Genomic DNA, 27,558 nt, shown 5'->3' on the forward strand with positions numbered 1-27,558 from the left:
AGACAAACTCGAAGGGACCAAGAAAACCTTTTTGTCTTACCAAAGTGTACGCCAAATTTGCTAAAATCAAAAAGGCAGATGTAAAAAAAATATTCGAGGACACCTAAGCATTTCTTATGAGTTGTGAATGCGAAAGCATTAATGACCAATTGAACGCCGCTGATCGGTCCTTCGAGTTATGAACTCCTTACAGGCAAGCGAGTACATTGAAATGCTTGGAACATATTAAGGCAAAAGCCTTTCTAGGCTCATGGTGAAGTTTGTGTCAGCAGACCTTACTGCCAGAGTGTCTGCCGAAGCATCGTCACACCATATGAACACAGATTAAAGAATGAAAAATGATTTATAGTGACAGTTAGTGAATGATAACGTTATAATGGAGATTGGTAAAGTTTAATAATGACTAGTAATGACTGCTAATAACTTGTTATGACTATGAAATGACCAATATGTCTAACGACGACTTGTAGTGACCACAGTTGATTACAAATGACTAAGAATGCTTACTAATGAGCAGTAATGACTAATAATGACTGAAATGACTTGTAGTGACTGAAATGACCAATATGTCTAATGACAACTTGTAAAGACTAAAATTGATTAGAAATGCTTAGCAACAACCAATAATGACTGAAATGACTACGAAATGACCAATATGTCTAACGACAAATTCTGATGATTACAATTGATTAGAAATGACTAAAAATGCTTAGTAATGAACAGTAATGGCTAATAATAACTGAAATGACTTGTAATGACTACTGATGACTATGATATGACTAACATGTCTAACGATGGCTTGTAATGGCCACAATTGATTACAAATGTCTAAAAATGCTTAGTAGTGAGCAGTAATGACTAATCACTGAAATGACTTGTAATGACTACGAAATGACCGATATCTCTAACGACAACTTGTAATGAATACAATTCATCAGAAGTGACTAAAAATGCTTGATAGTAATGACTGATGAGTGAAATGACTTGTAACGGCTACTGTTGACTATGATATGACCAACATGTCTAACGACGGCTTTGCCGTTCACCTCTTGGGAGAGAGATCTTAAGAGACCCTGTAATTTTATTTGGCCTTACTGAGACACATTTGAAATGCAGGCAAGAGCTTGTGCTGCCAAGAAACACACAGATAACATAGGCTTGCGAGAGTGAGCGTGATGTGGCGTCTGGATGCCCCCTTTCCTCGCAACACCGCAGAAGCAGGTGCTCCCTTTCGCCCTCTAATCCATTGAGGCCTGAGCCAGCAAGCACAAGCCTGTGTCACGAGAATGTGACGCATGCTCATAACGTGGCATCGGAGCCAATGAAATGTTTTGCTGCTACAGATATTTGCTGGCTTTTTCACTCAATGGACCATTGGACACTTTTGCATCAAAAATTTATCTGACATGCAATACTCAAAGCATTAGTTTGTATGCCTATATTCAAGCCACTCAGTAATGTTCATTTGCTCCCACTTTATAAATCTGTCTATCTCGAAATTGGTATTTGAGCCAAATTGCTCAAAAATCCTGCCCTGCCCTGGCTGCCCTGCATTCTTTCACATCATCATCAACACTGGCTTAGTTTATGGACACAGAAATGCCATTTGCTTATTGCAGAGCAAGAGGTGGCTTTGGGCCTCTCACAAAACCGAGCATCAAGTACCAGTGATTACCATGGTAGTCTGCCTTAATATAAGCAAGTGGACAGTACATGTTAAGCAGATTTTTGATGCATGGGGTTCATGGAAAAACAACGAACCAGCTGCACATTATACAGTGTATCTGAAGGTTCTGTTTAACTGGGTTGATCTAAAGGAACACAAAAGGAGAAACACTAAATCAATTTACACTGGTAAAGTATTCTTTCAAAACTCTTATATTTGTTAATGTCGCAGTAATAGGATGTTTAGTAGAAGAAAAAGAATGAATGCCACACTTCTACTTTTTAGATTTCTCGCTGAATCCTGAGTGCCGGTACATAAATGTGTTGTCGCAGATTTCAAAATATTTTCTCTTACCTTGGCTGTTATAGCACAGTAAAGGTTTTTCAAATTAGTTAAAGTTAAGTGTCTTGGCTCCTTCAGAAAACATTATTGTCCATCTTGACTGGTGAAGTTAAGCCAGAGAAGGTGCCTTCAAAATCTACGACGTCATGGCTGGCTGGTGCCAGAACTTAAGGTGACATCCACGCCTGTCGTTCGTTCTTTCGTTTTTCATCTTTTTGGTCTTGTCAAGCCTCCTCTCACGGTAAGAGTGGCTTTTTTGGTACTCTGAAGAGCTAATTTACTAATGCAGCTCAACCTATTTTTATTTTTAAAGTCCTTTTAATGGGTGTCCACTGTATCTGTGGAGCTAGGGCTTTTGTACTTAATCCATGAATTGCATAATTTCTTTACGTAGCATGCTTTCTGGCTTGGCAAAATGCTCTGTTCATCACCTGTGCCATGTGTCTGGGATGGTTCGTCTTCACAGCTGATTGACGATTTCACATACTTGTACGGCAACGATTAGAGACGTTAAAAACCTGCACTGAGGTTTCTCGCAGCACTCCAGCAGTTGTCACAATTGTCATCATTTCCATTGTGGCTCCATGTACTCCATTGGTGCTGAACATTGGCTCAAGATTTACTAAAGGAGGCAGTCAGTCTAGGTGCTGCAGGAATTGTATGTGGAGTTTTTGTGAGGTGGGACAAATTTGTTGAGCACGTCTACTGGGGCTTACTGCTCCCTGCTGTTGCAGTATGTCATTTTCTTGCCTCAAAGCCTTCTTTAGTGCACTTAAAAGTTTTTTACAATAACAAGTAATCAGTTTAATACATACGTTATATAAATGTATCAATTTATAAACTAAATTTTAATTTTTTAAATATTTTTAAGAATAGTATAAGGATAATAGCATAATTTGATGTGAAGGGGCTCTATGCCTTAGCAATGAAAAACTTGTCAGAACATTAAGCAAAGTGTTATTTTGGCAGTGCAGAAACATACATGCTCGTTAAAGCGTTCTTGTCTAAGGAGTGCTAGAAGTTTGCCTTTGCATGGTGCACAACTTCTATGTGTGGATATGTATATATGTATATATATATACATAGAGAGAGGTGAAGGAGGGGAGGAGTGGTAGTTGTTGGCGGAGAGCCCCTGAAATAAATTTCTGGCTATGCCGCTGCTGCAAACAACATTCCTTCCTGGCCTTATCCCATTTTTGGAGGCAAGAGCCTGTATCACCTTCACATACCGAGCAATGCTTCCCTTTATATTTCTCTTCACTCTTTTCTGTTCTTGCTGCACAGTACATTTCCAACAGCATTCTTATGCTCTCTTCATTTCACACAGGAAAAGCCATATTTATAACTGCCAACTTGCCGAATTTTCCATACACTTTACAAGTTTATGCTCCTCCTATAATTTTATGAATAGTTTTAAGTATTGGTAAAAATATGTTCTCTTAACTAAAAAGTTTCGCTTGTTGATCTGCTATCATACCCTTGAGAGGCTTCTTTCTGATTTAAAAGGGAACCGAAGGGGTACCCGCTTTGATTAGACAGTTTGCGAAGCAGGAGAAACCGGCAGCAGCAAAATCGCTGAAAAAGTCGCTATAGTCTTAAAAACAATGTAGTCTGTTGCCTGTTAGTTTGTGGCTTTTTGGTGCTCCACATTTGCTGCTGCCTGTGTGCTGCATCTAATCCTAAATCATTAATGAAATGCATATGTATCCCACAAAAGGGTGCATGCTAATTGCAAACTTAAAGAAAAATACATGCTACTATTCTCTTCATCAGTTTGGTGTTATGTACGCAGGATTCTTACGAATTTTGAATGTTCAGGTTGGCAGGTATGCATGTCGTTTGCATATGGCTGCCGGATACTTGTGTGCTGCAGGGGAGATGTCTGATGTGGCTATTGAGAGCTATGACATATCTTCAGTCTAGGATGGTGGCTGCTCGGAGCATAAGCACATGCATGCATTTATTTGAATGTTCAGTTGTTCTTGCAGTGTACAGTCAAGCGCAATACACGTGAGGGAACACCAAATTCTTCTTTAAGCAACAATTACTCATGATTTGCTGATTTTCAGCCTGACATAGCATGTAACTGATGGCTTTCCTGTTCTTTATTTAGTGTGTTGGGGCATGTGTATTTAGCCACTGTAGCCGTTTGAAAGCAATTTTAACCCGATAATGTTAAGGGCCCAGTGTTGCATAAAATCGGATGTCAGCAGCTTGTGCCGGATACCGTTTACCAAAAAATCATTCTGAACCAGAACCATGCAGGCTCTCCATGTGGTGCAGAGGCATTAACTGAACTCATTGAATTCCTCAAAGTAAGATGCGTAAGAAAAATCATAAGGTACAACCTAAACACAAGCTATAGACCTGATAGCATCAGATTGTGATTTGAATATACCAGAGAACATAATTCTGTCACGTGGAAACTCAAACATAAGCCCCTTTTCTAGCATTTCTACCATTCATAGAGCGGCACGCTGCACTCAGTTCCTTGCGACAACAGTATCCAGATGGCACTCGCCTCTGCGCATCCACGGCCAACACAAGAGGCTGTCTTTCTACTAGAATGCTCACCCGCTCACCTTCGTGCATAGCGTACGCTCCCAGCATTTCTTGGTAAACGTTACAGTTACATAAGCTGCAGTTGTCAGGAAGTGTGAGAAGCAGTTGGGGATCTCTGAATGCTATCGCTTTCCACTCTTATAGGCAAAGCTTAAGCGTTCTCCAAATTTTTGTTGTTCCCGATCAGCTTACTCAAGTGGATACATGGATGTAATATTTTGCATAAGCCCGCGTCACCACATGATTGACACACTGCGTTTGTTTATTTGTAATGCCCATGCCTGGTGAGGTGCCCTTTATGAGTTGATACAAAAAAAAAAACAGACCATAATTCATACGCGAAAGTTAGTCTATATAGATCCTTGCAGGCCATCCATACTGGTGCCAAACACAAGTACTTGACTTTCCTCTAATAAACATAGTATGAAACTCTATGCTGGCACATAATGTAATATGCCATCATACTTAGATCACTATAAGCCCCATAAATCTTCACTTCCGGTTACTTCATTGAGAGGGCTCATGTGTTAAAGCAAACCTTTCTTTGTGGCGTCCAGTGGGTCTAGATGCTGCGGCCAGTGGTTGCGATTGGGTTTTGTAGAAGAGGGTACAGGAGTGGAGAGAAGGGAGAAGAGGTAATGACCAACTTATTGGCACAAGCAAAGATGTCGTAGGCTGAAGGAAGAGCATGGTGCCAATCTGTTGATGCAAACAATCATAGCATCAAGCCACAGTGGGGGTGTGGAGAAAGCATACACACTAGTGGCGGTATGATGCATCAGTGCTCAGTTGACCGCAACAGTGGAGTGAATGCAAAAACATCACTTACACTAGTCCTAACAATGCATGGGATCTGCATGATTTTTTAATCCACCAATGCTTTGGCGGACTGAAGGATTAGGCATCGTACATCCAGTCGAGCATGCTGAAATCTATCATACTGCCTGGAACATGCTAAAACATTCTGACCAAACGCTGCACAGACAAACTTATCTTAGCAGAGCATTTGCCATGATCACTATTCAGACTCGTTATCTTCAAGTATGTGAAGAGAGAACTAAATGGTTTGATTCAAAGAGACTAAGCAGGCTTGCTGCATTAACATGATTTTATTTCAGTCATGAAGTAGTTATGAACATTTCCTAATGCACTAAAAAATGCACACAAGCTTGTAAAATGTTTCCATGTTTCCCTTCGTATGTAACCCCATAGTCATGCATTAAAATATGGAGTAAGTTTGGTGTAAAACGCAATTTATGTTCTTTATTTATCATAACATTGATTTCTGACATCCTATTATCAAGGCAGCATTACTATTGTGAAATCTATTGCCTAGCATGAGAGAACTGTATTTCTTTTTTGCCCTGCAGTGGGTGCATGAGTGCAGTGTGACCCTGTAATGCCATGCATACATTACATGCTGTACCAAATTCTCACCTTGGAACCTTGCTTAGAATGACAGTGAAGGAGATTGAATGTGAAGGTATGTGCAATAAGGCTTCCCACCCATGCTTCCCAATTGCTCCCCAGCATAGTCACTTTCAAGCAAGGTTCTTTAGATTGGTATTAATTTGAGAATTTGGCCTTGACCATGTGCAGTACAAGGGCATTGCAGAGTTAATGTGTGGGCCACTGTAACATCATGGTACTGTTGTAGGATGAACTGTCCTTGTATATAATGTTCTGGCATGGTTCTTGCATTCAGGAGCGGGTATTTCTCCCACTTGCAAACACTTCATCATTGTCTTGGTGATCCACCCGCCTGTCAGCAGTACTTTTAGCTGAAATTATAACACCTTAAATGACAGCCATTCGCCTGAAAGAGAACCAAAGTGTGTGCTACCTCTTAGTAAATACATAGTAGTCAATACAACAGCACAGCAGATGAGATGAATCTTGCATTGCACAAGGCCTATTTCTTAGCTTCATTTTCTAACTTGCTGTCATGAACTATGAGAGGAAACGGAATATACAATAAGCCGCAATGAAAAACAGTAACTATTGCTGAATATTCACACTTGCTACTAAAGAGCTTTCAGCTTAAGCTCCAACACATGAAGTTTGCTTGAAGTGAGCCATTGGAAGTTCAATGAGTAAGCAATGTAATGTTTCTGTTTACTATAAACACACATGACAGCACTCTTGTTTTTTTTTTCTTTTTTTTTTTTTTTTGCTTCTGTGGCAAGACACATCAAGCTCCTATAGCAAAACAAAACTTGTCCCAACATAGCCATGTTTTATAGAAATGAGTCTGGGACACGGCTATCACATATTGTTTCGCCTTTTGCAGATTGGCTGAATGATCGTAACACGCATATATCACGTGAGCCATGCACACAGCAACAGCTGTTCTTCCATGCATACTACACTGAGAAAGACCATCTACAATTTGAAATCCTATGACAGTGCGTGGGACCACTGACTGATGTGACTCTATGTTGAGTGGTGTAAGGACTGAAAGGAACTGAGTCCATCCCAAAGGTAACGTGTCGATGCCCTAATCCCTCTTCTTGAAGTCACTATCCATGACCCCCTCCGGAAAGCACATTGTGCTCAGCGAGGGCAAGAGGTACTGCTTGTCGATGGAATCACTGTCCGCTTGGGATAGCTCCCCGAACTCCTTAGATTTGCTTGCCTTGGCTTGATACTGTAGGGAAAACGAGCACAAATTGGCATGAGAGAGTGCGAGGTAGTATCAGTATAATGGCAAAATGATAGGCACTTCTGATGTTTACAAGTGAAAGACGTTAGCACACTTCCCATTTGGCCCTCTGGAAAAGCTTGCCAAATTTAGCAGGCAAGAAACAGGAAGATGTAACTATTCAGCCTGAACAGAATGCTCCATCTGTCACCACTTTTGCCCACAATCAGAATTTTGTGAATAAATTTATCACAAATTATGAAAGAAAGAGGACACACATAAGTTTGAGGTGTGTTTCTTTTGAGCATGCCAAGGCGATATCTCTTCAGCAAAAAAGCTGGATTTTTTGTTGTTGTTCTGGTTAACAAATTTGCTGGCAGAGACTTAAGACTTGAAGTTGCATGTACTGTAGCCATACCACTGCCATGATGCAGATGAAATGGACCTGTACAAGTATATTTTGCTGCTAGGCGTATCCTTTCTTTATGCACAATATATTTATAAGATTCTTTTCCTTTTCTGCACAGATTTCAACAATTGTACTTGCTGTCTGGATACAATCTGGTATGTTTGTTGAATGCATTGCTTAAAAGTTCATGTGCCTCTTCAAAAGCTCGGTACAAGTAATCACACTAGGTACAGCTCAGTGTACATCTAAACGCACTTTTTTTTTGTTTCCTTCTCTTTAATAGATGTCTGCTTAGTGCACCATACAAGGCAGTATCAAAATCTTTTGGGACTAGCTCTGTGTTAAATAAAGTAATTTCTTTATGTGCATTTAGGAAATCGTTTCAAAATGGTGACCTTTGAGCTGTGTTTTTAATTTTTGGAAGAGAGCAAAATAAGTGGAAGCAGAACCTTATGAATGACTCATCTTTAATGTTGATCATCACTAGAGACAAAATTTAGGTGCATGGGTACAACCCTGAGATGGAGCAACAGTCTCCAAAAGATAGGCTAGGAGTGTCCATGGCTCAACAAAGTGTTATATGGTGTTTTTCAGCATTCATGATATTGTGTAATATCAGGAATTCATCCCAAACAGCCCGACTCTGAACAGCGAATTTAACTGCCAAGTTTTAGGGCGTCTCAGGGAGACCGTGAGGCAAAGAAGGCTAGATATGGAAAGCACAAGAAGTTGGATGCTGCACAATGACAATGCACCCTGTCACAAAACACTCCGTTCACATGAGTTTCTCACCAGAAACAACACGGTTGTTCTTCCACATTTACGCTTGTCAGATTTCACTCCCACTTATTTCACTATAATCTAAAAATTAAAAGGCCTGCCTCAAAAGTCGCCATTTTGACACGATTGCCTTATTTGAGCACAAATCATAGAAAAGTACATAACTGGTTCGGAAAAGAAGATGCCCAGGACATATTTACACATTGGCCGGAATTCTGGGAACACAGTATTTTTGCTCAAGGGCAATATTTTGAAAGCCACAGTGTTTTACCCTTAAATTCATTACTTTCTTCAAAACAAAGCCAGTCTCAAAAGCTTTTGATACCACCATATGCCAGCCACTTTCTTTATCCAAGGAAACAGCTGAGGTGTGCGATTTACCATATTTGCATATATATCACGGGATTGAATATAACAAGCGGGAGACTTCTGAAGACTATGAATTAAAGAAAGAAAGGATGCCAGCATAAACGCATGATGCAACTATATGTGTGGGTTTAAATTGGCCTTGCAACCCTAACTATAAAAGTTGTTTTTATTGCAGGTTTTCTTACTATAGGACTTGAAAATGCATCAGCTGCAGTGACTGCACTGAGATCAGATCATTTAATATTTTAAATTGCTCCAGCAATCTATTTCCACAATGCCCCACGCCGACAATTTTTAAATTAAAAAACACTATGTCTGTAGGACATCCGAATTATGTTCCACTGTCCATGCACCGTTTAAGAGACTGGGACATTCGCTGGATGTCCAGTTTTGAATACTCTACCATGGAAGTCCCAAGGATATTCCATACTTGACTTAAAAGTGCAAAAAAAAAAATGACTACATAGAAGGAAAACCAGACAGGACGAGCACTCGTCCCATCTGGTTTTCCTCTAGTGCACTCATTTTTTATCCTTTAAATCAAATATGAATTGTTACAAACTCTCCCAAACTTCAGTTCCTGTAGGATATTCCACATGGACCTGTTTTGGATGTCCTACGATTTCCCAAGGATATCGCACCTGGACATTTCTCAGCATACACATGAATATTCGGCTTCCAAGAGGCTTTGTGCAAGCTTCCTCATAACATATTGCATTTCTAGCATTTTCAAATTACAATCAAAAGCTATGTGTGCCACTCATGTGCACAACATACACTGGGAATTTTCTGACGCAGTTCACTTTGAAAACTTCAGTTAGTTTAATGAGGCACTTGGCAGAAGGCCTAGAAGAATGAGGCATATACGGCACTTCCACACACCTGCCTGCATACATAATGTGGGCACATGATGTATCTGTTCCTGGTGCATGGATGCTTAGCTGTGACATCGTGTGTGCTGTGAATGTAATAGACATTATAGCAAACACAGTGCAAAAGGTCCTGGCATGTGTCCATAAAATGTATGCAGCATGTCCCTATGATGTCCCTCATGAGCAGGCAAGGGATGTCCTCAGCACATGAAAGTATGGCTAAATGATTATTGGAGTGTTGTCCACAGGACATATTCAACACATCTTAGGATATCCATGTCCTGGCAGTGGATGTCAGTGGATATCCATAGGACATCATTGTTGTCACTGGGTTATGAAAATTTACAACTGACACTAGGTGTACTACCCAACGGTTTACAAAACCACTTTTCAGTTCGTATCATGTTGGGCTCGGTGGCAATTCAGGTTCTTCCAAAGTGTTTCATTGTGAGGGACAACACATAGCATTTCACTCCCGTTCAGGATATTACATTCCAACTCCATGATATCAGAGAAACTCATTAGATAGTTTTAACCTTACTGTAAACATATAACAGCTTGCTGAATACCAGTACGCTGGAGAGACCTGCACAGCAGCACTGGTGAGGTCATCTTGTGACACTGATGTAAGCTAAAGCACACGGAACTATAGTATAGGACAGACGCCACAAGGCAGCTTCCACACCTGGCACGCAGTCTCACACTGACCGAGTGGAACTCGCCAAACTTACGACTTACACAACTGCATCGACTAAACCCCTCCCTGCAACTCCGACCTCCACTCGGATTTCCTCGATGTGAAGCTACGCTTCTCTGTCGCCTTTGATTAGGAGTTGCCTTCACAAAGGCATACTCTGCATTAATTGGAATGACTGACAGTGCAGCATGTGAGGTCTGTAACACCGAAGAAAACATCGACCACCTGCTGTGCCACTGTCCACGATACACCCCAGAGAGACAAGAACTTGCCAAAGCCTTCCAAAAACTGGACAATCGGCCGCTTTCTGTGCAGGTGCTGCTGGAACACCGCCCCCATCGCCCGTCGGCCCATAAAGCGGTGAAAGCGCTTTTGTGCTTCTTAAGGACAGTGGGCTTGTGCGACTATCTGTGACTATTAATGCAATTTCTGTAAGACCACACACGTCAGCGAACTCACCGCAATTTCCTTCTTTCCTTCCCTCCTCTCTCTCTCCCTGTTATCTTTGTTTCCCCTTTCCCATTCCCCCGGTGTAGGGTAGCCAACCGGACGTTATTCTGGTTAACCTCCCTGCCTTCTACTTATCTCTTTCCCTTCCATAGTAACAATGGACTTGTTTTAACCATCTGCTGGTGCAAATTAAGGTATCAGGAACAAGTATCATAGGCGCATATAGTACTAGATTTTTTTCTGTTCTGCGACAACAATGATGCAACACAAGAGTTTCTCTTGAAGAAAGCATCGCAAGATGTCGCTACCAGTGCACTCTTATCTTGTGATGCACATGGGGATTGTAACCATGGTAACCCACATCCGTCAAAAAAGGCTGCTTCAGATTGTCGTAGGAAGGCCACAGTGAGCGTCCGCCCACCAAATGTAAGCCACACTTTCATCGGGAGCAGCATAGTGAAATGCAAAAGAGTGTGCCTCTTGCTATTGTGTGTTTTATTTTGAATATGTAAGTTCAATAACTTCGGTTTGCCCACATCAATTTTCGTAATTTTTAGATGCTCCTTGGGACTATACAAGGAAGCCGTTATGGTGCAACACTTGGTGGCAAAAATGATGTCAATGTTTTAAAAGAAGACATTTTAGTGTAGCTTCATGGCACACTTGCTTCCACGATTCATGCCAGCACAAGATCACCTGAATATGCGCCTTGGCCAGTGCACACCATGGTAGTAGTTTGACCATGGCACCTTGCTAAAGATATTCTAGCGAGAGTGCAACGTGCTGCACCGTTGGGCCAGGTGCTTGTGTGCAGAAGCAACTGCATTTGTGAACTGCTGCCACAATATGGAAATGGTGCATGTTCACAAATCTGTTCCATTGAAACATTTTGTAAGCATACTCTACAAAAATGGCTTTCATAAACAAAAGTTGTCCTTTGCCACCATTGATGGTGTCCTTGACCTTGCCTGATTTCTACTAGCCAGAAAAGTATAGTTCACTAATATGCACCGCACTACAGTCGCTTATGCTACATGTCCTCATCTTAATCACACGCTTAAACCAACCGCAGCTCGTAATAGGCATGCCTTTCACTGCACATATTTGGCTCGTTTCCTCTACTAGAGCACTTGGCATAGCCGATTTCAATATTGAAACTTCAGGAATGGTTGCTTTAGTAAGCCTTCACACTGCAAAACTTAACTTCTGTCGTAGATGAGTGCCGTAAATGCAATGTAAATGGCATTCCACCTTATCAGTAAAATTATATGCCTTTCTTGTGTACATAGCTGCTCGAGTTACATTTGCTAAAAGCATTTCTGTTTGTCCTAACAATAAGACACTTTTACATGACATGTCCAAGAATTGTTGGTTAGCCCCTCTGCAACAATATTTGTAGCCACAGATGCACCGATATTCACAGTAAGCCCAAAAGATGCAACGCTACTCACCCTGCTCCTGTAAGCATGAATGTAGAAGTTTCCAAATAGTACGAGGAAAGAGAAGGCATACACAATGAAGGCATATTGCATCCATCGCGTGAACTTGCAGCCGCTGAAGATGGCATTGATGCCAAAGCCCAGGCCAATGCTGAATTGCACCTGCATGTGCAAAAGGTGGTATAGAAAGGCTGTGAGTGCACATTATTGGCATGGACCCTGATGCATGCATGAAAAACGAGAAGGTAACAGTAGCAGCCATAGAGGCTGGCCTGTTGCAACAAATGGGCAACTCTTTTTAAAGAACTAACAGGAGCTACGAAATCCAGTTGCGCTGGGAGACTACTCTGAGGAACTCCGTAGTATATAAAAAAAATAAAATTGATTGTGACTGGATTGATGGTGATTGTGAGTGGTTCTTTAATTTTGCACCCAAATCATGGGGTCAGTGCCATCATTCTTGCATCACAAATTTTACAGTACTTCCACATACTTTGTTCCCTCTTGGCTCTTGTGCTGGAAATGCCTGAAAATAATGCCATGTTGAGTTTTTGTTTATTCTTTCATGACACAATTCTTTTTTATTGATAAACAAGTGAGCAACTTTGGCCTGTTATCACCAAAACTTATGACATTATAAAAGTGTGAAGATTTCTCACACGAATGTCAGTCAGATGATGAATAAAGGTTAAATGGGAAATTTTCATAAGTGTCAACAACTATCTGTTGTTTTTCTAGCATGTTCCAGCATACAAGGCCTCCAGCCCCACTCTTATGTTGAAACTCGGCTATGTTTGAGTTTTCGGAAATGCAGTATGCCAGCCTAGCTAGTCCTAGTTCCTGTTTAGTATCCATGTAACCTTCTAGACGCCACTTGAGGCTTTTTATTTTTCGGATTGAAAGTGCAGCATGATTATTTTTCCACTTAGCAATTGAGCGAGCAAGCAGGTCTGCATTTAGAGACTGGCCTGAGCTGATGCGCTATTAAACTCCGAATACGCATCACAGACTGTATTAAATGTGAGAAATGGCAGAGTTCCACGCAACAACATAGCATTCGCTTCTTTTCCTTTCCAGACACCTTTAATAGTCATTGGGCATAAGGCATTCTGGTGAATGTCATCGGGATGTTTAGACAAATCAGAGCAGATTTATTTTATAAAGTTAGGAATAAAGCTTAGTTTGACATTAACTTTCAGATTTGCTTTCGGTACTCTGTGGGCTATATTATACTCGATGCATTTGGTGAAGCTGTATGCAACTTCAGAAACAAACATACAATCAAGATTATTAGTCACAAAACTGCAGAGTAATTTCAGAGCATTATATTCACAGTGCCATCTATAAATTGCTTTTCTTGGTGTTAATGGCATCAAAACGATGAATACCCATTTGTTCTTATGGCACAAGGTCAATGTGCAAAATTGTATTATAATGCGTTAGCAACAGTGCTGCTATAATACTGTTATTTGGTTTGGCATAGCCTGTTATACTAGATTGTGGCCTGGTGTAACCTGTTATATTTCAGTGGCAAAGGCAGAGCTCCATATCCTTAAAGCATAACATAATTACGGTCATCGTTGCAGTGACACAGCAGCCTTCATGCACGTTAGCTAATTTGTGCCACCTCTGCCATGAGCATGCGCAAAAGCTGGCAGGTCTATGGGATGGTAGCGGTGACGATGCGCTGTAGTGTATGGGAATGCTGCAGCATACTGGCAAATTTTATTAATAATCTAGCAGCCCGCCCTTCCTTCCTTGGCAGGAGAAAGTCTGTTTCATTGCAGGTTACGTGCAGGGATGCCACTTGCAGGGAGGTGCATCAACATGGTGCACGTCAGTGGGCATGTGCTGAACCATGATCAGCCTGAGTGATCGCTTATACGTGACACTGGAAAAGTGGTGCAAGACCTAGCAGGAGCCATCTTAGCATCAAAATATATGTAGATAATATTTAAAGTGCTTATGTAAAGCTGTTTTAGTCAGCACAACTGGAGTTCCCAGTCATGTGCATGCAAATTACAATGCAAGCAAGAACAGTGTCTGTGCACGCGTTCCCCATGCAATGTTTGGCACTTTCTGCCAGTGCAGCCTCCAGATTAAGTACTCGCAAGCAATGTATGAGATTCTTATGCACTAAAGGAATTAGGCTCGCAAGGGGTGGAACTATATCGCTTTCAGCGCACTTGTATTGCCACAGCATGCATATATGTAGGGTCCTTTGTTTTGGGGTAAAACCTGATAATGCCCAATTTTTTGCACACATGCCGAACAGAATTTATGAAAATAAGGTTAAATGTGATATCTTCCAAAAATATTTACCCATTCCTAAATAGCAATAATAATAAATACATGTGTTATGAAACAATGGACATTGGCCACCTTTTGTGAGCAAGTGGTTAAGACATAACATTAATAATAATGTGTAAATAAGGTAAAAGCCTCATTTTATTTACTTATTTATTTATTTACAATCACAATAGGGATTATAACAGGAGGGCAAAAAAAGAGAGGGATTTTAGTACAAGGCAAAAAGTAAAACCATAATACGAGATGTCGCACAATTGACGGCTGTGAGGCATACATCTAAATCTACAAATGTAAATTGCACAGACAAAATGACATTGGCACTTCGTTTATGTGAGAACAAAGGCAAAAATAAAACACTTTTAAAATTGCGAGGCTGGCAAATCTCTTTTGATTAGCTTAGAGAAACGAGCTAAAGATTGCTACTGGTAATGGAGGGGTCAGGTTATTCCATTCTCTAATCGCCAGGGGGGAGAACGAGAATTTCAGGGCATCTGTGGTGGGGGAATTTGTAAGAAGCAAGTGCATGGGGAGTATTTCTGGTGAGTAGTTCTGGCTGTGGATTGCTTAATATAGTGGGACTTGTCTATATATGTAGGCGGTTGCGTAATAGTTCGTACGTACTACATTATCTTTAAGCGTGCCAATTACGCCCAGTTTTTTGTGATTAGTAACACTCTAGAAATAACTACCATATATAAAAACATATTATAATCGGCACTTACCGACGTTAAGTGAACGAAAGGTTGTTGCTTCTTTAGTACTGCATTTAATTGAACAGAACATCGCACCTCGCGCACGCCGTATACATGTAAAAAGCGGCACTGCGCTAGGAAGCGAAATAACGCAACGCTGACGTTTTCCTGTATAGTAAGCGGAGCTGTGGCATTGAGAAAACATGTTTACCTTACCACGTTACATTCAAATAAGGGTAATTTCATTCATTCTGTTGCAAGAGCGTACATATGAAACCGGTAAATGAGGATAGCAACAAGCAAGAACGAAAAGCCCGGCAGATTTAGGGCTTGCAAGTCCAACAAGGGCTTGCAAGATAAGGAATAGTATCACACCGGCTGCAAAGTATGCCCGTGTGCACTACTTGTTGTACTTTTTTATTCCCCTTTCTTTAAGAACAACAAAGAAGGGATCGCGCCAAACCCGTCTCTATTTCTTTTTCTTAATGTGGTTTCTTTCAAATGTATTAATCGTGTCTGACAATGAGGATTTGTAGAGGCTTGATTTGCAAGCAGCCCTATTTGCATGTTCACATCAAATGTTCCTATAAGTGATTTCGCTTGTTTGATATAGAACGTCTATGTTCAAAAGGAGACCATTTCTTGTGTTAATCGTTTGTAGAAGTTACAGGAAAATCCCGAACTTTTGGCTGCCAGACAATAACACCCTCGATTTCACCCCGGTTTCCCTCTAAGTACAGCACCCGATTTAATGACCCCCCCCCCCCCCCTTGAATTTCAGAAGATACAAAACCTGAAAGTGAAAGACCGTATAGGTATATACCTCTGGAAAGCTCGATCGTTAAAGGGGCCCCAAATCACTTTTTATCGAAGTGGAGAAATGCTTTTGAAGTGAAAAATAGGGCATTTCAGAAATACTGTGCCGCGAAAAGTACTTCTATGCCTTCAGCACAAGCAGAGTTATATATTCGCAACCAAACACGGCTTCCCTAGTGCTTTTACTCCTTCTTCAGTGTCTTGCACTGCGAAGGCTATACGGCGGAGTGGCGCGTGCCCACAACGCTTCGCCTTCTAAATGTCACCATGGCGCCCAGTTAAAATTTCATTTTGGATCTTAACGCAGACGCCACGACATGCTAAACGTAAGCCAAACGCCGTTGTCCTCAGAGAGCCGCTGTGCGCTTAGCCAGTGGACTCGTGGCGGCACCCTGCGGCGGCGGCAGTATCTACGGTACGTAGCAGACGGCAGCTACCGATAGCAGCCGCGTATGGGGAATCCGCTTTATTACGAAATGAAGCGTCCAGAAGAGAACGAGGCGCAGGCTTCTGTCGAAGAAAGGGCGTTTGGGAGAAAGGCGACTTCGCGCGCCGCTTGCGAGCTCCACGTGCCGCGTACGACAGCAAAACTTCGCCGAGATGTTCGCAGCAGCGTATGCTTCCCGCGGCCTATGTTATTTCACCAAGCCCGAGGGGTGGTCCTGGGCCCCTTTACGAGGAAGCTTTAGCTCGGGCCCAACTCCGACGCGGCCTATTCAAGTACATGTAAAACGCAAAAACGTTTTTGTGAGATAACGCCTGGACCGATTTTAATGAAATTTGTTGCATTTATGCGGAAATTTTAAGCGGAATTTCGATTTAGGGCCTGAATTTCGTTGCAAGAATTTCCAAAAATTTAACACTTTAGAAGAAGAATAGAAGCACGAAGTTTACAAATTAATAGCTCTGCATCAAGAACAGATATTGCGGTTCTGTAAACGGCATCCATTAGATCATTAAAAGCGGACAAGTTCAATATCATTTTATAGTTTACGTGCATTTGTTACGTTGTGTACAAAGGTTTTGCAGAAGCTGTATTTCCATATTACAAATTTTGTTGAGATTCATGTTTAACATATCAATTTTGTCCGCTTTAGATGTACTATTATATGCAATTCACTGAATCGGGGTATCATTTTTCATTGCTGAGTTACAGAGTTGTAAGCTTGATAGTTTCGTTTCCTGAAAATTTTCGATTTTTGCCAATTTTTAATAAAAACTTTACAACCTAAATAAAAAATTCGAAGCCAGCAGTCACTAGATTTTAAGCTTTTCTTTTAAATGTAACAAACCTCGCCAAGTTTGGTGCAGTGGTTGCCGAGAAAAATGAATTCTCCTTTTACATGTATTTAGATAGGAGCATCTGAGCTAAAGCTTCCTCTTAAGCCTTGTTGCAGCGACTAGTACATATCCTCCATGATTCTTATTTTAGAGTTATTTTTCTGGTATTCCAACACAGGCACAATACTCACAAGCTGTATAAGTGTGAGGTGCTTCTTCCACCAGAGGTACTTCTGCACAGCAGGGCCCAGTGCAGTCAAGCCATAGTACGAATACATGAGCACGTGCACAAGGCAGTTGATGCTTGGACCAGGAGCAGCTGTAGACACAAGCATTGAACACAGTAGTTAAGCATTGCCCACCAGAGAACGGCACAAAGTGAGGAATGCGTCATGGTTTCCGTGCTATATTCCGAATACTCTGATAGAACAGGAGACATTTATTTTATTTGTATTTTACGGTGAAGCTGTATATGGCTAGCCGGGTCGTCCGTCCGTCCGCCCATCTGTCGCTCCTCCGGCGCAACCCCATGCGCATGCGCCGAAAAAAAGAAGTCGCGGTGGTCGCTCTGAATGTCACTTTATCGACCATGTTATGGCGCATGACCTTCATGGACATATAGAAAACGCGAGATCGTGGTGCTTCTTCGCTCCCGTTGGAGGGCCGAGAAGCATAATAAAATGCAATGGTGTACCCACCAATCGTCGACTTTAATGTCGACCTAGCGATCCCCGACGACAAGTGGATTATATCCTTCCTGTTGGAATGGCCTGGAATTGAATGCTACATGGACGTCAAAGTGCCGACCACGCGTCACGGGTCGTGTATAGGTTTAGCCTTTGGCAAGAACGTGTCTAGCATAGCAGTATACAACCAATCGCGGTGTACCACAGCGACCACAAAGCTAGGCGACTGTGGTAATGAATGAGAGAAAATAAGGACGATAAAAACCACGAAGTTACGTGTATGTGTCTTTACTCAATCAATATAGCAATAACCACATAAATCAGTATAGTTGTCAATATAGTCATTCCAATACAGCTTCGCTGGTTATCCTTCACAGAATGGAAGGGCACTAAATTTTTTTTTTTTTCGCCCATAAGTACGCGGAGCTCAACCGCTAGACGAATAAGTTATGCAGAAAAGCCGTCCTTCTTGACTGCACTCGAAACGGCCGAAAACGCGAGTAAATAAGTAGAGCGGACAAAACTTGTTCGGTCGTCTATCGCTTGTGCGGTAGACAAGCTTTCCGAGCTTTGTTTCTTTAAAGTCGTCCTATAGATATGAGGATACGGACACACATACGCCTGAACGGGGTGAAGCGTCATTCCGAATGACTCTGACAATTGCGGTGTGATCCAGCGTTTTCTCATATGCGCTGCTGCTCAGCGGGCACGTCCGCTTGGGTGGTGTATAGCGCTAGCCGCTGCATATTTAGCTGAAACGTACCATTTTATGGGACTAGAATTCGCATTGTACATGCTTACAGGTCTCTGTTCATGTCTGTCTGTTCTAGGTCGTGAAAAGATCCCCATGACCTTACGTAGATATTCTTGAGTGACTGATTTCACGTTTTAACAACACAGAGGGACAATACATGTAATGTAATTTTGAACGCTTGGTGCTTTCCAACCAGCACCTATGAAAATAACAGTGCGCGTGCGTTTTTACATTCCGCGCGCCCCTATCGGAATGCGGTCGCACGCAGCAGGCGATCGAAGCTGCGACCCCGTGCTCACCGACAGAACACCATAGCCACTGAGGCCACCACGACGAGCACTTCACGTCATATTCGTGGACGCTTTATATTTTTGCAAGCTCAGAACCATCTAGAATATTTGCATTTTGCCATGTTAGGCAGAAAAATGATCGCCGGGGTGGTGTTTGCGCTTCAGACATCACTGGTCGCTGACAGCGAAGCTGCGCTCTGCAGACTATGACCGGGGTGACTATCGGAAGGACTGTGTCAAAAGCGCGAACCCAGTCATATCCAGGACTCGGGGAAACCTTGATGAAAGGGTCTGGCCTTGATATCTCCGCAGTGACCGGCACGCTGATTTCCGTACGTGGGTGCAAGATGGCTTTTGCCACATGCTAAGTTCCTGCGCGATACAAGGTTGCGCTCAATTGTACAGCTTACTTCGAGCGCACCGGAATGTCTCCACGAGAAACAACGCATCGGTATAGAAGAAAAACTCGTTTAGTTCGACTGCGAAAGCATATGCTGCTTCGGTTAGTTCTACCCCACGCTGATCCCCCCTCATGCGCAGAGCGGTTACTAAAAGTGGAAAACGGAAACATATTCAAATAGATGACGCCACTGGTTCCCTTGGGGTCGACAGTGTCGGTAGCAATCTGTCCTGCAGTGATGAGAGTTTGCGCTGTGCCCTGAGCGATATCTCTCTTGGCGATTTTGTCAGTGCCGACGATAGTATTGAGGTCTGTGGGCCTACTCGTGCAATACCGCGGTAGCAGGTGTACCCCTTCGCCCGCTCTACTTCGTCGAGGCCCGAGCCAGTGTCACGAGCACGCGGGGCGCGTGTCGTGGCGTCGCAGCCAATGGGAAGTTTCACTGACCGACAACGCCACGTATAGTTATTGTAATACTGTATTGAAGTGGCCTGTCGATGGCAGACTACTTAAAGCCATAAAAAAACAATTTGGCTTCGTCCACTTTGCCGCTGTCTGTTAATTCGACTTTTCGGATAATTCGACCAAAAACTTTTGGTCCCGCAAGGGTCTACTGTATACCTGTACATAGCTTTCTAACGTGACTTAAGGACGACCTTCTACGAATTAAGTAATAACAATACTAACCGGATCCTCCGGCGACCCATCGGATGCCGATCCACCAGAAGAAGAACATGGTCGAGTGGTGGTACACATGCAGGTAGGTGAGCTGGTTGTCCTTCTTGCGAAGTACGAAGAACACCGTGTCCATCAACTCGATCAGCTTGCTCATGTAGTACCACCACAGTGCACGTGCTATCTGCGAGCACGCACCACGGGAAAGAAATAACCATTGAAACGCATTGTCATATAGGCAATTCGAGTAGCTTGCTCACTCGCTAAAAAAAAGGGGGGCTGGTGACGTGGGCTCTTTAGCTGCAAGCTAAATGCTGTTGACGAAGAAAGAAAATTTAACGCCTAACGTATTATTTTATTGCTTGCGCTTCGGTATGAACTCACCTAAACATTCGGTATGAATTACTGAAATAAATTTAACTCGTTGCATTTGGAAAGAAATGCGTGAAATTTTAGTGTGCTCCAGACCCCTAATTTTGATATGAGCGAGTCTTCAAAAATATCGTGTCATGACGTAAACCAATGTAACCGAAGCCTTCATTAAGCATTATGAATCGTTGATACTCGAAAACTTAGGTACATGACAAACCGTATATGAATAAATTGTACAATATACCCTGTTTAGTAGGTTCTTTTTCGTCTTGCTCACAAAACGGTGATAAACGAGAAGAAAGGGGATTAACCGAGGTGCCCGTTATTTATTAGTCATATCATAAGAAGCCAACAAACACTGACACCAAGGACAACACAGAGGAAATTACTTGGGCTTAATAAATGAAATAAAGAAACGATAAATTAATAGAAATGAAAGTGGGTGAAGAAACAACTTGCCGCAGGTCGGGAACGACCCTAAAACCTTCGCATTTCGCGTGCGATGCTCTACCAATTGAGCTACCGCGGCGCCGTTTCCCCATCCACTTTCTTGGGTATTTATGTTTCCTTGTAGAAACCTGGCAGTGTTTGTCAGCGCCACCACCCACAGACCTTGGCGGTGGACGTGGAACGTCCTTTCTGCCGCATGCGTCACGATAACGTGAGCCAATTAGTATCGAAGTGCCCAACACCAGAGCCAAATTTCAGAAATGGGACCTGAAATTTTTTCCATGATTGTATTCTTGACGTGAAAATTTTGATCCATGGGCGCTATAACGTAAAACTATTCCAAGCTTTTCTATTCCAATTCTCCTATCAGCCTTCCACGATTGGTCAAAAACTTTTTTCGACCACGCCCACTTCACCTGTCTGTCACGCGACGTCACGAAAACCGCGATACCTCCCCATCTGATAAGATGTGTACACACTGATTATGCATGATTTGACAGAAAAAAGAAAGACAGTTATTTCTGATTTGACCCCTTTTCGCCATTAGCCCTCGGCTATTGGTAAAAAGTTTTCGGGCTGCACTCACTTCACCTGCCTGTCACGCGACGTCACAAAACCGCACAAACTCACCGCGTCAAAGTGACGTGTACGCGATAAAGATGCATTAATATGCCGAACAAAACTGAATTTTCTTCGGAATAGCCGCAGGCTGCCCCGTTCCGAAAGGAATAAAAGATGGCTGCCGCCGATCGCTGAGACGCTGGCTACTCGCACCTGCCGGAGAGCATGGGTGTATTTGCGTATAATAAAACTTCTTGCGTGGCCGTGTAACGTTTTCGAATCCTTTCGGCATGTTTACCACCTCATTCTGCCAACTCTTCTTTGCTGAGGGTCAGTTTTAGCGTCATTCTTAAGCTTCTGTTGCATGCCGCTGTGATATTCGGCCAGCCACCACAAGCTAAGTAAGGGGAAGCCGACCAATCGCAGACGCCGGCACCACCCTCTTCATCCGGTTATCGATTTTCAGTGCACTGGCCCTGCCCCAGTGAATCCCTCTCCACTTGAGCGTTCTCCTCGCCTCTTGTTAGCCAATTAGATACGACAAGCCGCTCAGTGTAGGCAATGTTATTCGTTTTTCAAGCAAACAAAAGTGACCTCCTATGAACGAGGAGAGCGTTTGATTGGTCTGTTCAGACAACCGTGCGGGTGACCGCCCGGTGCTTGCGTCGGTGGTTACGCAAATTTGATGTCAGGAGATTGGAATAGAAACATATTGGAATAGTTTTACGTTATAGGGCCCCATGACCTGGGAGTTATCTTGTGTCATTTGCGCCAGTGAAATCAATGCTTTTATTTAATCTTTGAGCCTCGTGCAATAAGTTAACTTCACCGCATTAAGACCCTCTCCGCAGTGAAGCCGCTATATTGCAGACAAGACGTAGACGAGCGTACACCTGTCGCTGTTGCTCATGCTCTGTTCTCGTGAGTAGTGAAGACAAAAATTGCAATTTTCCTGCAGAGCCAATCAGAAGTCCGCGATGTCAAAGCTTCCTCGTCGCATCCGGTATCCTTTGCGAAGCCTATCGCTTCACGCGGTCAGCTCGTCTCTGTCACCTGTCCGGAGGAAACTTGCCTTTGTTTTGTGCTTCATTCTAACAGCAACATTTTAGCAATCTTTTTCTGGGGAAAGAAAAGGTGCACGTTATAATCAAGAAAATGCGGTACTTGTTTTCTGAAGAACCAAGAACTATAGAATAATTCCACAGTAAAACGTCAAACTACGTTGTCCTCCTCCGACACGGTTCGTGGTAATGTTAGCCTTGCTATGTTTTTTTCTGAGCTTTCTGTATATGTATATTTTCTTTCCGGAGTCGGTCCTTTCTGTACCAGTGTCTCTCTGAAATGCCTCCCCCTGCTAGAATCCCCTCGTGGCGCTGAAGTATTCGAGTAAATAAATAAATAATAAATAAATAAATAAATAACGTATCAGAAGTTTATTTCAAAGAGCTGCTGGGCGCTCTTTCGGTTTTCCGCAGCTTAATTTAAGACACGTTGACAAACAACTAAAGGAAGTCGCGTACAATACCTTCGTGCACTGCCTGTGCTGGACGTGTGTCGTGTGTAGTGAATCTCTCTTATTCGCGCGTGTGTGTGTGATCGCTCTCTCGAACGAAGGCAGTCTGTTGTGGTGAGATTGGCGAAATACAACCATTTCCTGGGCGCCACGGAAACGAAGAAAACATTTGCTCGGCGTTCTAAACGAAAGCGACACAAAACACGCACCCCAACGGAACGGGTATTTTTTCAACGATCTGCCTGAGTTACATTTCATCATGCAGAATCATCGATATCAATCTAAAGATAGTCTTTTACACATATATTTCCTAGGACCATGCAAAATTATCATAATTTCTACATCTCCGGAACTGCTGTGCTGTAAAAATGTAAATTGGTTTTATAATAGTTTGTCATCATTCCCCCCCCCCCAAGCCGCAATGATCTCCTAATTAATGACTCGGCGTTTTTATGATCAATAAATAATAACGAAAACAATTTTTGTTTGCGGTTGCACTATTGTCATAATAAAGAAATAGAGTTCGTTTTCATTTCTCTACGGGGTGTTGGCAGTATCGTGAATTCCGTTTTTTTTATTTTTTTTTTTATTGATACTCACCCTGATCTCCCACGGATTGTCGCTGTAGTCAACCAGTTGGCACAACCAGCTGTATCTCCGCTTGGTTATGCAATACAATATCTAGGAAACAGAGAAGAAGTCATTAACTTTGAGCAACGCACTTGTGATTGCCTTCGTTTACGGGAAACGTTCGCTCGCACAGGTGGGAACAACATCTCAAAGGTAAACTCCGCAACCAATTTTTTTTTTCGCGATCTTTTTTTTTTTTGTCAACTATACAAAGATACGGCACACTTTGTAAAATGAACCCCCCGACGTCAAGAAACGCCATGCCGCGGCCATGACGCCACTTCAGGGCGTCGCAGAGAACTATATGTTTCCGACGGATTCCCGGTGTCTGCTCAGCACTTACATACACCGTGGCTGACACTCTTTTAAATCAAGCGAGACACTTTTTTTCTATGTGTACTTAAGCCTTTTTGCTTCTCCTGCGGAAAGAGCTGGAGATTTCTGCTTGAAGTGCCTCGAATGTGCTTCCTTCGAAAGCATCGTATACACATAGGGTTCATTAAAGTTAAGCCGCTAGAAGCGTGTCTTCATTATTCGCGTTAAGTCTGACGGCAGCTGTACGTGCAACTTAGTGCTGCTACTTTGAACATGCAGCAGAACGCCGTAAAGTGTGTTCCTGAGGCATCCGTCTAGCGTCTACATTTCACTAAGCGTCAGTCGCACGCTGGGAAATCACGGTCGGCATTGATCATATATGTAGTTGCTTACTTAAGCGGCACTTGTATACGAAACATAACTTTGTCTGTTCACGCAGCGTGGGCGCAGCGCGTTGTGAGACAGACGCGCATACGACCCGCCGAAGGACACGCTCGACAATATACATTTCGCGTGGTTGCCACGGACTGCGCGGTGGGGTGCTGCACCAAGCGCTCGTTAAGGCCTCTTGTTTCCTGCGTCGCTCGCCGAGACGCGATGCGGCGGCTGAGCGGCTATGGCTACAGAGCGGATTCGGCCACACGCCGGGCAGAGGACAGCGCGTTCGAATTTAGTATTTGAAGAGGTCTTAATTGTTTTTTACATACATAAAAAAGTACACTACGCCTTGCTTACCGCTGCACCTGAACTACTTGTATGGACGGAGCCGGCCGACGCTATTCAACTAGATACGACGCTACGCGAGTCTGTACAACGCTTTTCAAATATACACAACGCCATGAAAATATATACACGGTGTCCCAGCTAACTTCAGGCAAGGGTTAAAAATATTCCGAGGAAGCGCGCGCTGCCACAGAAGACGACCGCCGAAGGCACCTTCCTCGAGGGCTGATATCACCTACTGACCCGAATGGCCTCCGTGTGTGCGTTCACGGCCCCCATTTTAATTCGCTCTTCTCCTATATCATCAATTTCGGCCTGGATTCCCTGACATAGAAAGAAATGGGAGACAAACCTATAGGATTGAAGGCTAGTATTTGATTTCTGCTTTAAATAAAGGCGTTTTTACTTTACCACCGCCAGAGCACTTCTAGGAAGACGCGACCGAAAGCATGTTGTTGGCTGTGTGTTGTGTGAAGCAAGCCATATGATCTCTTTATATTGTGCTTTATTGCACAATTAATCAATAGTCATTAAGCAAGCTCGCAAGTGTAAACTTCAGAGCAATACTTTCACTGAGAAGGTTGTAAAGCGTTCCAAGAAACATTTAATTCAGCAACTCCTACCTTCCTACTTATTTTGCGTAATCATTTATTCTGCGTCCTTTAGTATGTCCGCAAATTATTTAAAAGAAAGCCCGTGAAATGCCTGTTTTCGCGCCGCAATCACAGTACTCTCAAACGTACCGCGTATGAAGGAACAGCGCATCTAGCCTTGCGTGTTCCCGCTCAAAACGTTACAGGGCGGTACCGCCGTATGCGTCGACTGCGCGATTGACGCCAGCAATGTGCTTCGCTCGCGGTGATTCACGATAGCAATAAGTAGACCAGGCAGCACACCAGGCTCAATGCACTATTCGCTCACACGCGGCACGTTTGGGAGCACTGCAACGGCGGCGCGGAATCGGGCATTTCACGCGCGCCTGCCTACCCCCCCCCCCCCCCTTTGGCCCTCCACTGCCATATTCCCCGGGCTTTCTTTAGGTCACCGAATAGTTGATACGTAACAACTAGGAAGTTAGAAGCTGATGAATTAGATGTTTCTTTCTCAAAGGGTACATGCTGCTGTGAACTTTCGCATTGAAGTTCTGCCCTGATATTCGTACTTTCGAATTTGATTAATAAATATTGGTAAATATGTAATTAAGCAGGTTATCAAAAGATAGTGTGGTTTTCTCAGTACAATATCCCACAACATGTATTTGGTCGTGTCCCGCTAAAATGGTCCGGCATATTTCTAAACATTGGCCACCGTTTGCTGGGACACCCTGTGCAACGTTATAAACATCCACACGTTAACGCCACAACTCACAGCGCGAGGTGTCGGACACTTCAAGCCCGGCAGGTGCCCTATACTTTTATTCGCTTCCACCTTGTCTTACACGCCTTCCATACACGCGAAATGCAAGCGTGGCGCAGACACCTAACGTCCACTAAACGTAACGGCGCGAAACAGTTACCAGCAGCTACAACTGACAAAGATCCGGCTCCATGCATGAGCCAATCCCGGAGCCAGTGAAAATCGGGCACTGTCGCGGAAATTTACGTTAGTTAATTATACGATGCACGGTTATGTTTAAGGTGTTGTTTATGTACATAAACCGTTTTGGGGTGTCTTGGAATGCATTTCGACTGTTACAATCGGTACCTGGTGCTGAGACAGCCTAAAGTGCATGGAGCAATCCCAAAGTCGGCGCCGTTCGTTTTACGTATAGACCGTTTTCGTACAGCAGTTTGCTCTAGAGGAAAGAGATGGTGCTTTTGGAGGTGCGCCGCACGCTGCATCAGCTAAAGCGCACGAATACGAAACCTATCTTCTGCTCTGCTTCTGCGCGATCAGCTGTCGGAAAGGCAACAGGGTGTTCGCTAACACGCTATGCTCCATTCAGGCTGCAAAATCTGGAGCGCTAGAGGAAAGACGTGAACAGTAGTTGGCTGCTAAAATAGTGACATGTTTGTTAAGGAATGGAATGAACGCGTGTCTGACCAAGTGCACGGTACCGCTGCTTTACAAAACACTGCCTGCGTTGCCGGCCCGTCCTTCGCAGTGCGCGGCTTTCCGTGAGGATAAAAAAAGTTCACTCATTCGCCAACGCTGTATCGCTAACCTCGCAAGAAATTACATCAGCACCGGAACGTCGGAAAGGGTGAGTAGCGCTCGTTACAAGGAAGCAGCGCCGCTTTCTGACATAGTAATTAGTTTCTCGCACGTTAACTACATACATCCACTCTAACCTCCGCTCTAACTTGCGCCCGCTCTATCACCAACATACCAATGATAAGCGAATGGCTGCACACTTGAATCAATGCTCCGAAACATGGGTCATGGCAACCATGCACCGACAGCACACGAATGTTCGAAGCTAAGCGTTTCGTGACTGCGCGCAGGGTAAGCGAGTAGCGATAATACATCTTTGCTGCAAGCTATTACAATGTAAAAAAAGAAACACACATCTACGTCCCAAGCCTTGTGCGCAACAAGAACAAACGTATCGAAATTGGGCACACTCGCCAGCAATTAGGTAGAAAATTAACAATCAGATAGTGAACGCACAGAGGAACTTCACAGAATCAAGAACACGACAAACCGCTAATTAAAAGTGTCTGTCAAATAAAGAATGAAGAGCAGAACTCACCGATCCTGATTTAATGCAAAAAGCGGAATGTTTGGACAGCTTGGAACACATTTCTATCCCCACTTTTAATATAAGCATGGTAAGCGCTGCTCGCGTCATTTCGACAAGGCTTAATGAGTTCTGAAGCTATGGCCTAAGGCTTCGTGTCGTGTATACCTATAGTTGCCGTCT

At 43.2% G+C, this 27,558-nt stretch overlaps 1 protein-coding gene across 1 annotated transcript in view; it reads right to left on the minus strand.

The window, feature by feature from the left end:
* Positions 1 to 5,606: 5,606 nt before the first annotated feature.
* LOC142579438 (very long chain fatty acid elongase 4-like) overlaps positions 5,607 to 27,558 on the minus strand; it is a 94,225-nt gene continuing 72,273 nt past the window's right edge. The window contains exons 5-9 of the mRNA XM_075689603.1: positions 23,628 to 23,708; positions 20,144 to 20,315; positions 17,518 to 17,645; positions 12,240 to 12,389; positions 5,607 to 7,217 (exon numbers count right to left, since the gene is read on the minus strand). Coding sequence (XP_075545718.1) covers positions 7,068 to 7,217; positions 12,240 to 12,389; positions 17,518 to 17,645; positions 20,144 to 20,315; positions 23,628 to 23,708 — 681 coding nt within the window. The 3' untranslated portion in view covers positions 5,607 to 7,067. The remainder of the gene's footprint in view (positions 7,218 to 12,239; positions 12,390 to 17,517; positions 17,646 to 20,143; positions 20,316 to 23,627; positions 23,709 to 27,558) is intronic.

Source organism: Dermacentor variabilis, chromosome 4 (genome assembly GCF_050947875.1).
Source record: "Dermacentor variabilis isolate Ectoservices chromosome 4, ASM5094787v1, whole genome shotgun sequence".
In the NCBI taxonomy this organism is placed as follows: domain Eukaryota; kingdom Metazoa; phylum Arthropoda; class Arachnida; order Ixodida; family Ixodidae; genus Dermacentor; species Dermacentor variabilis.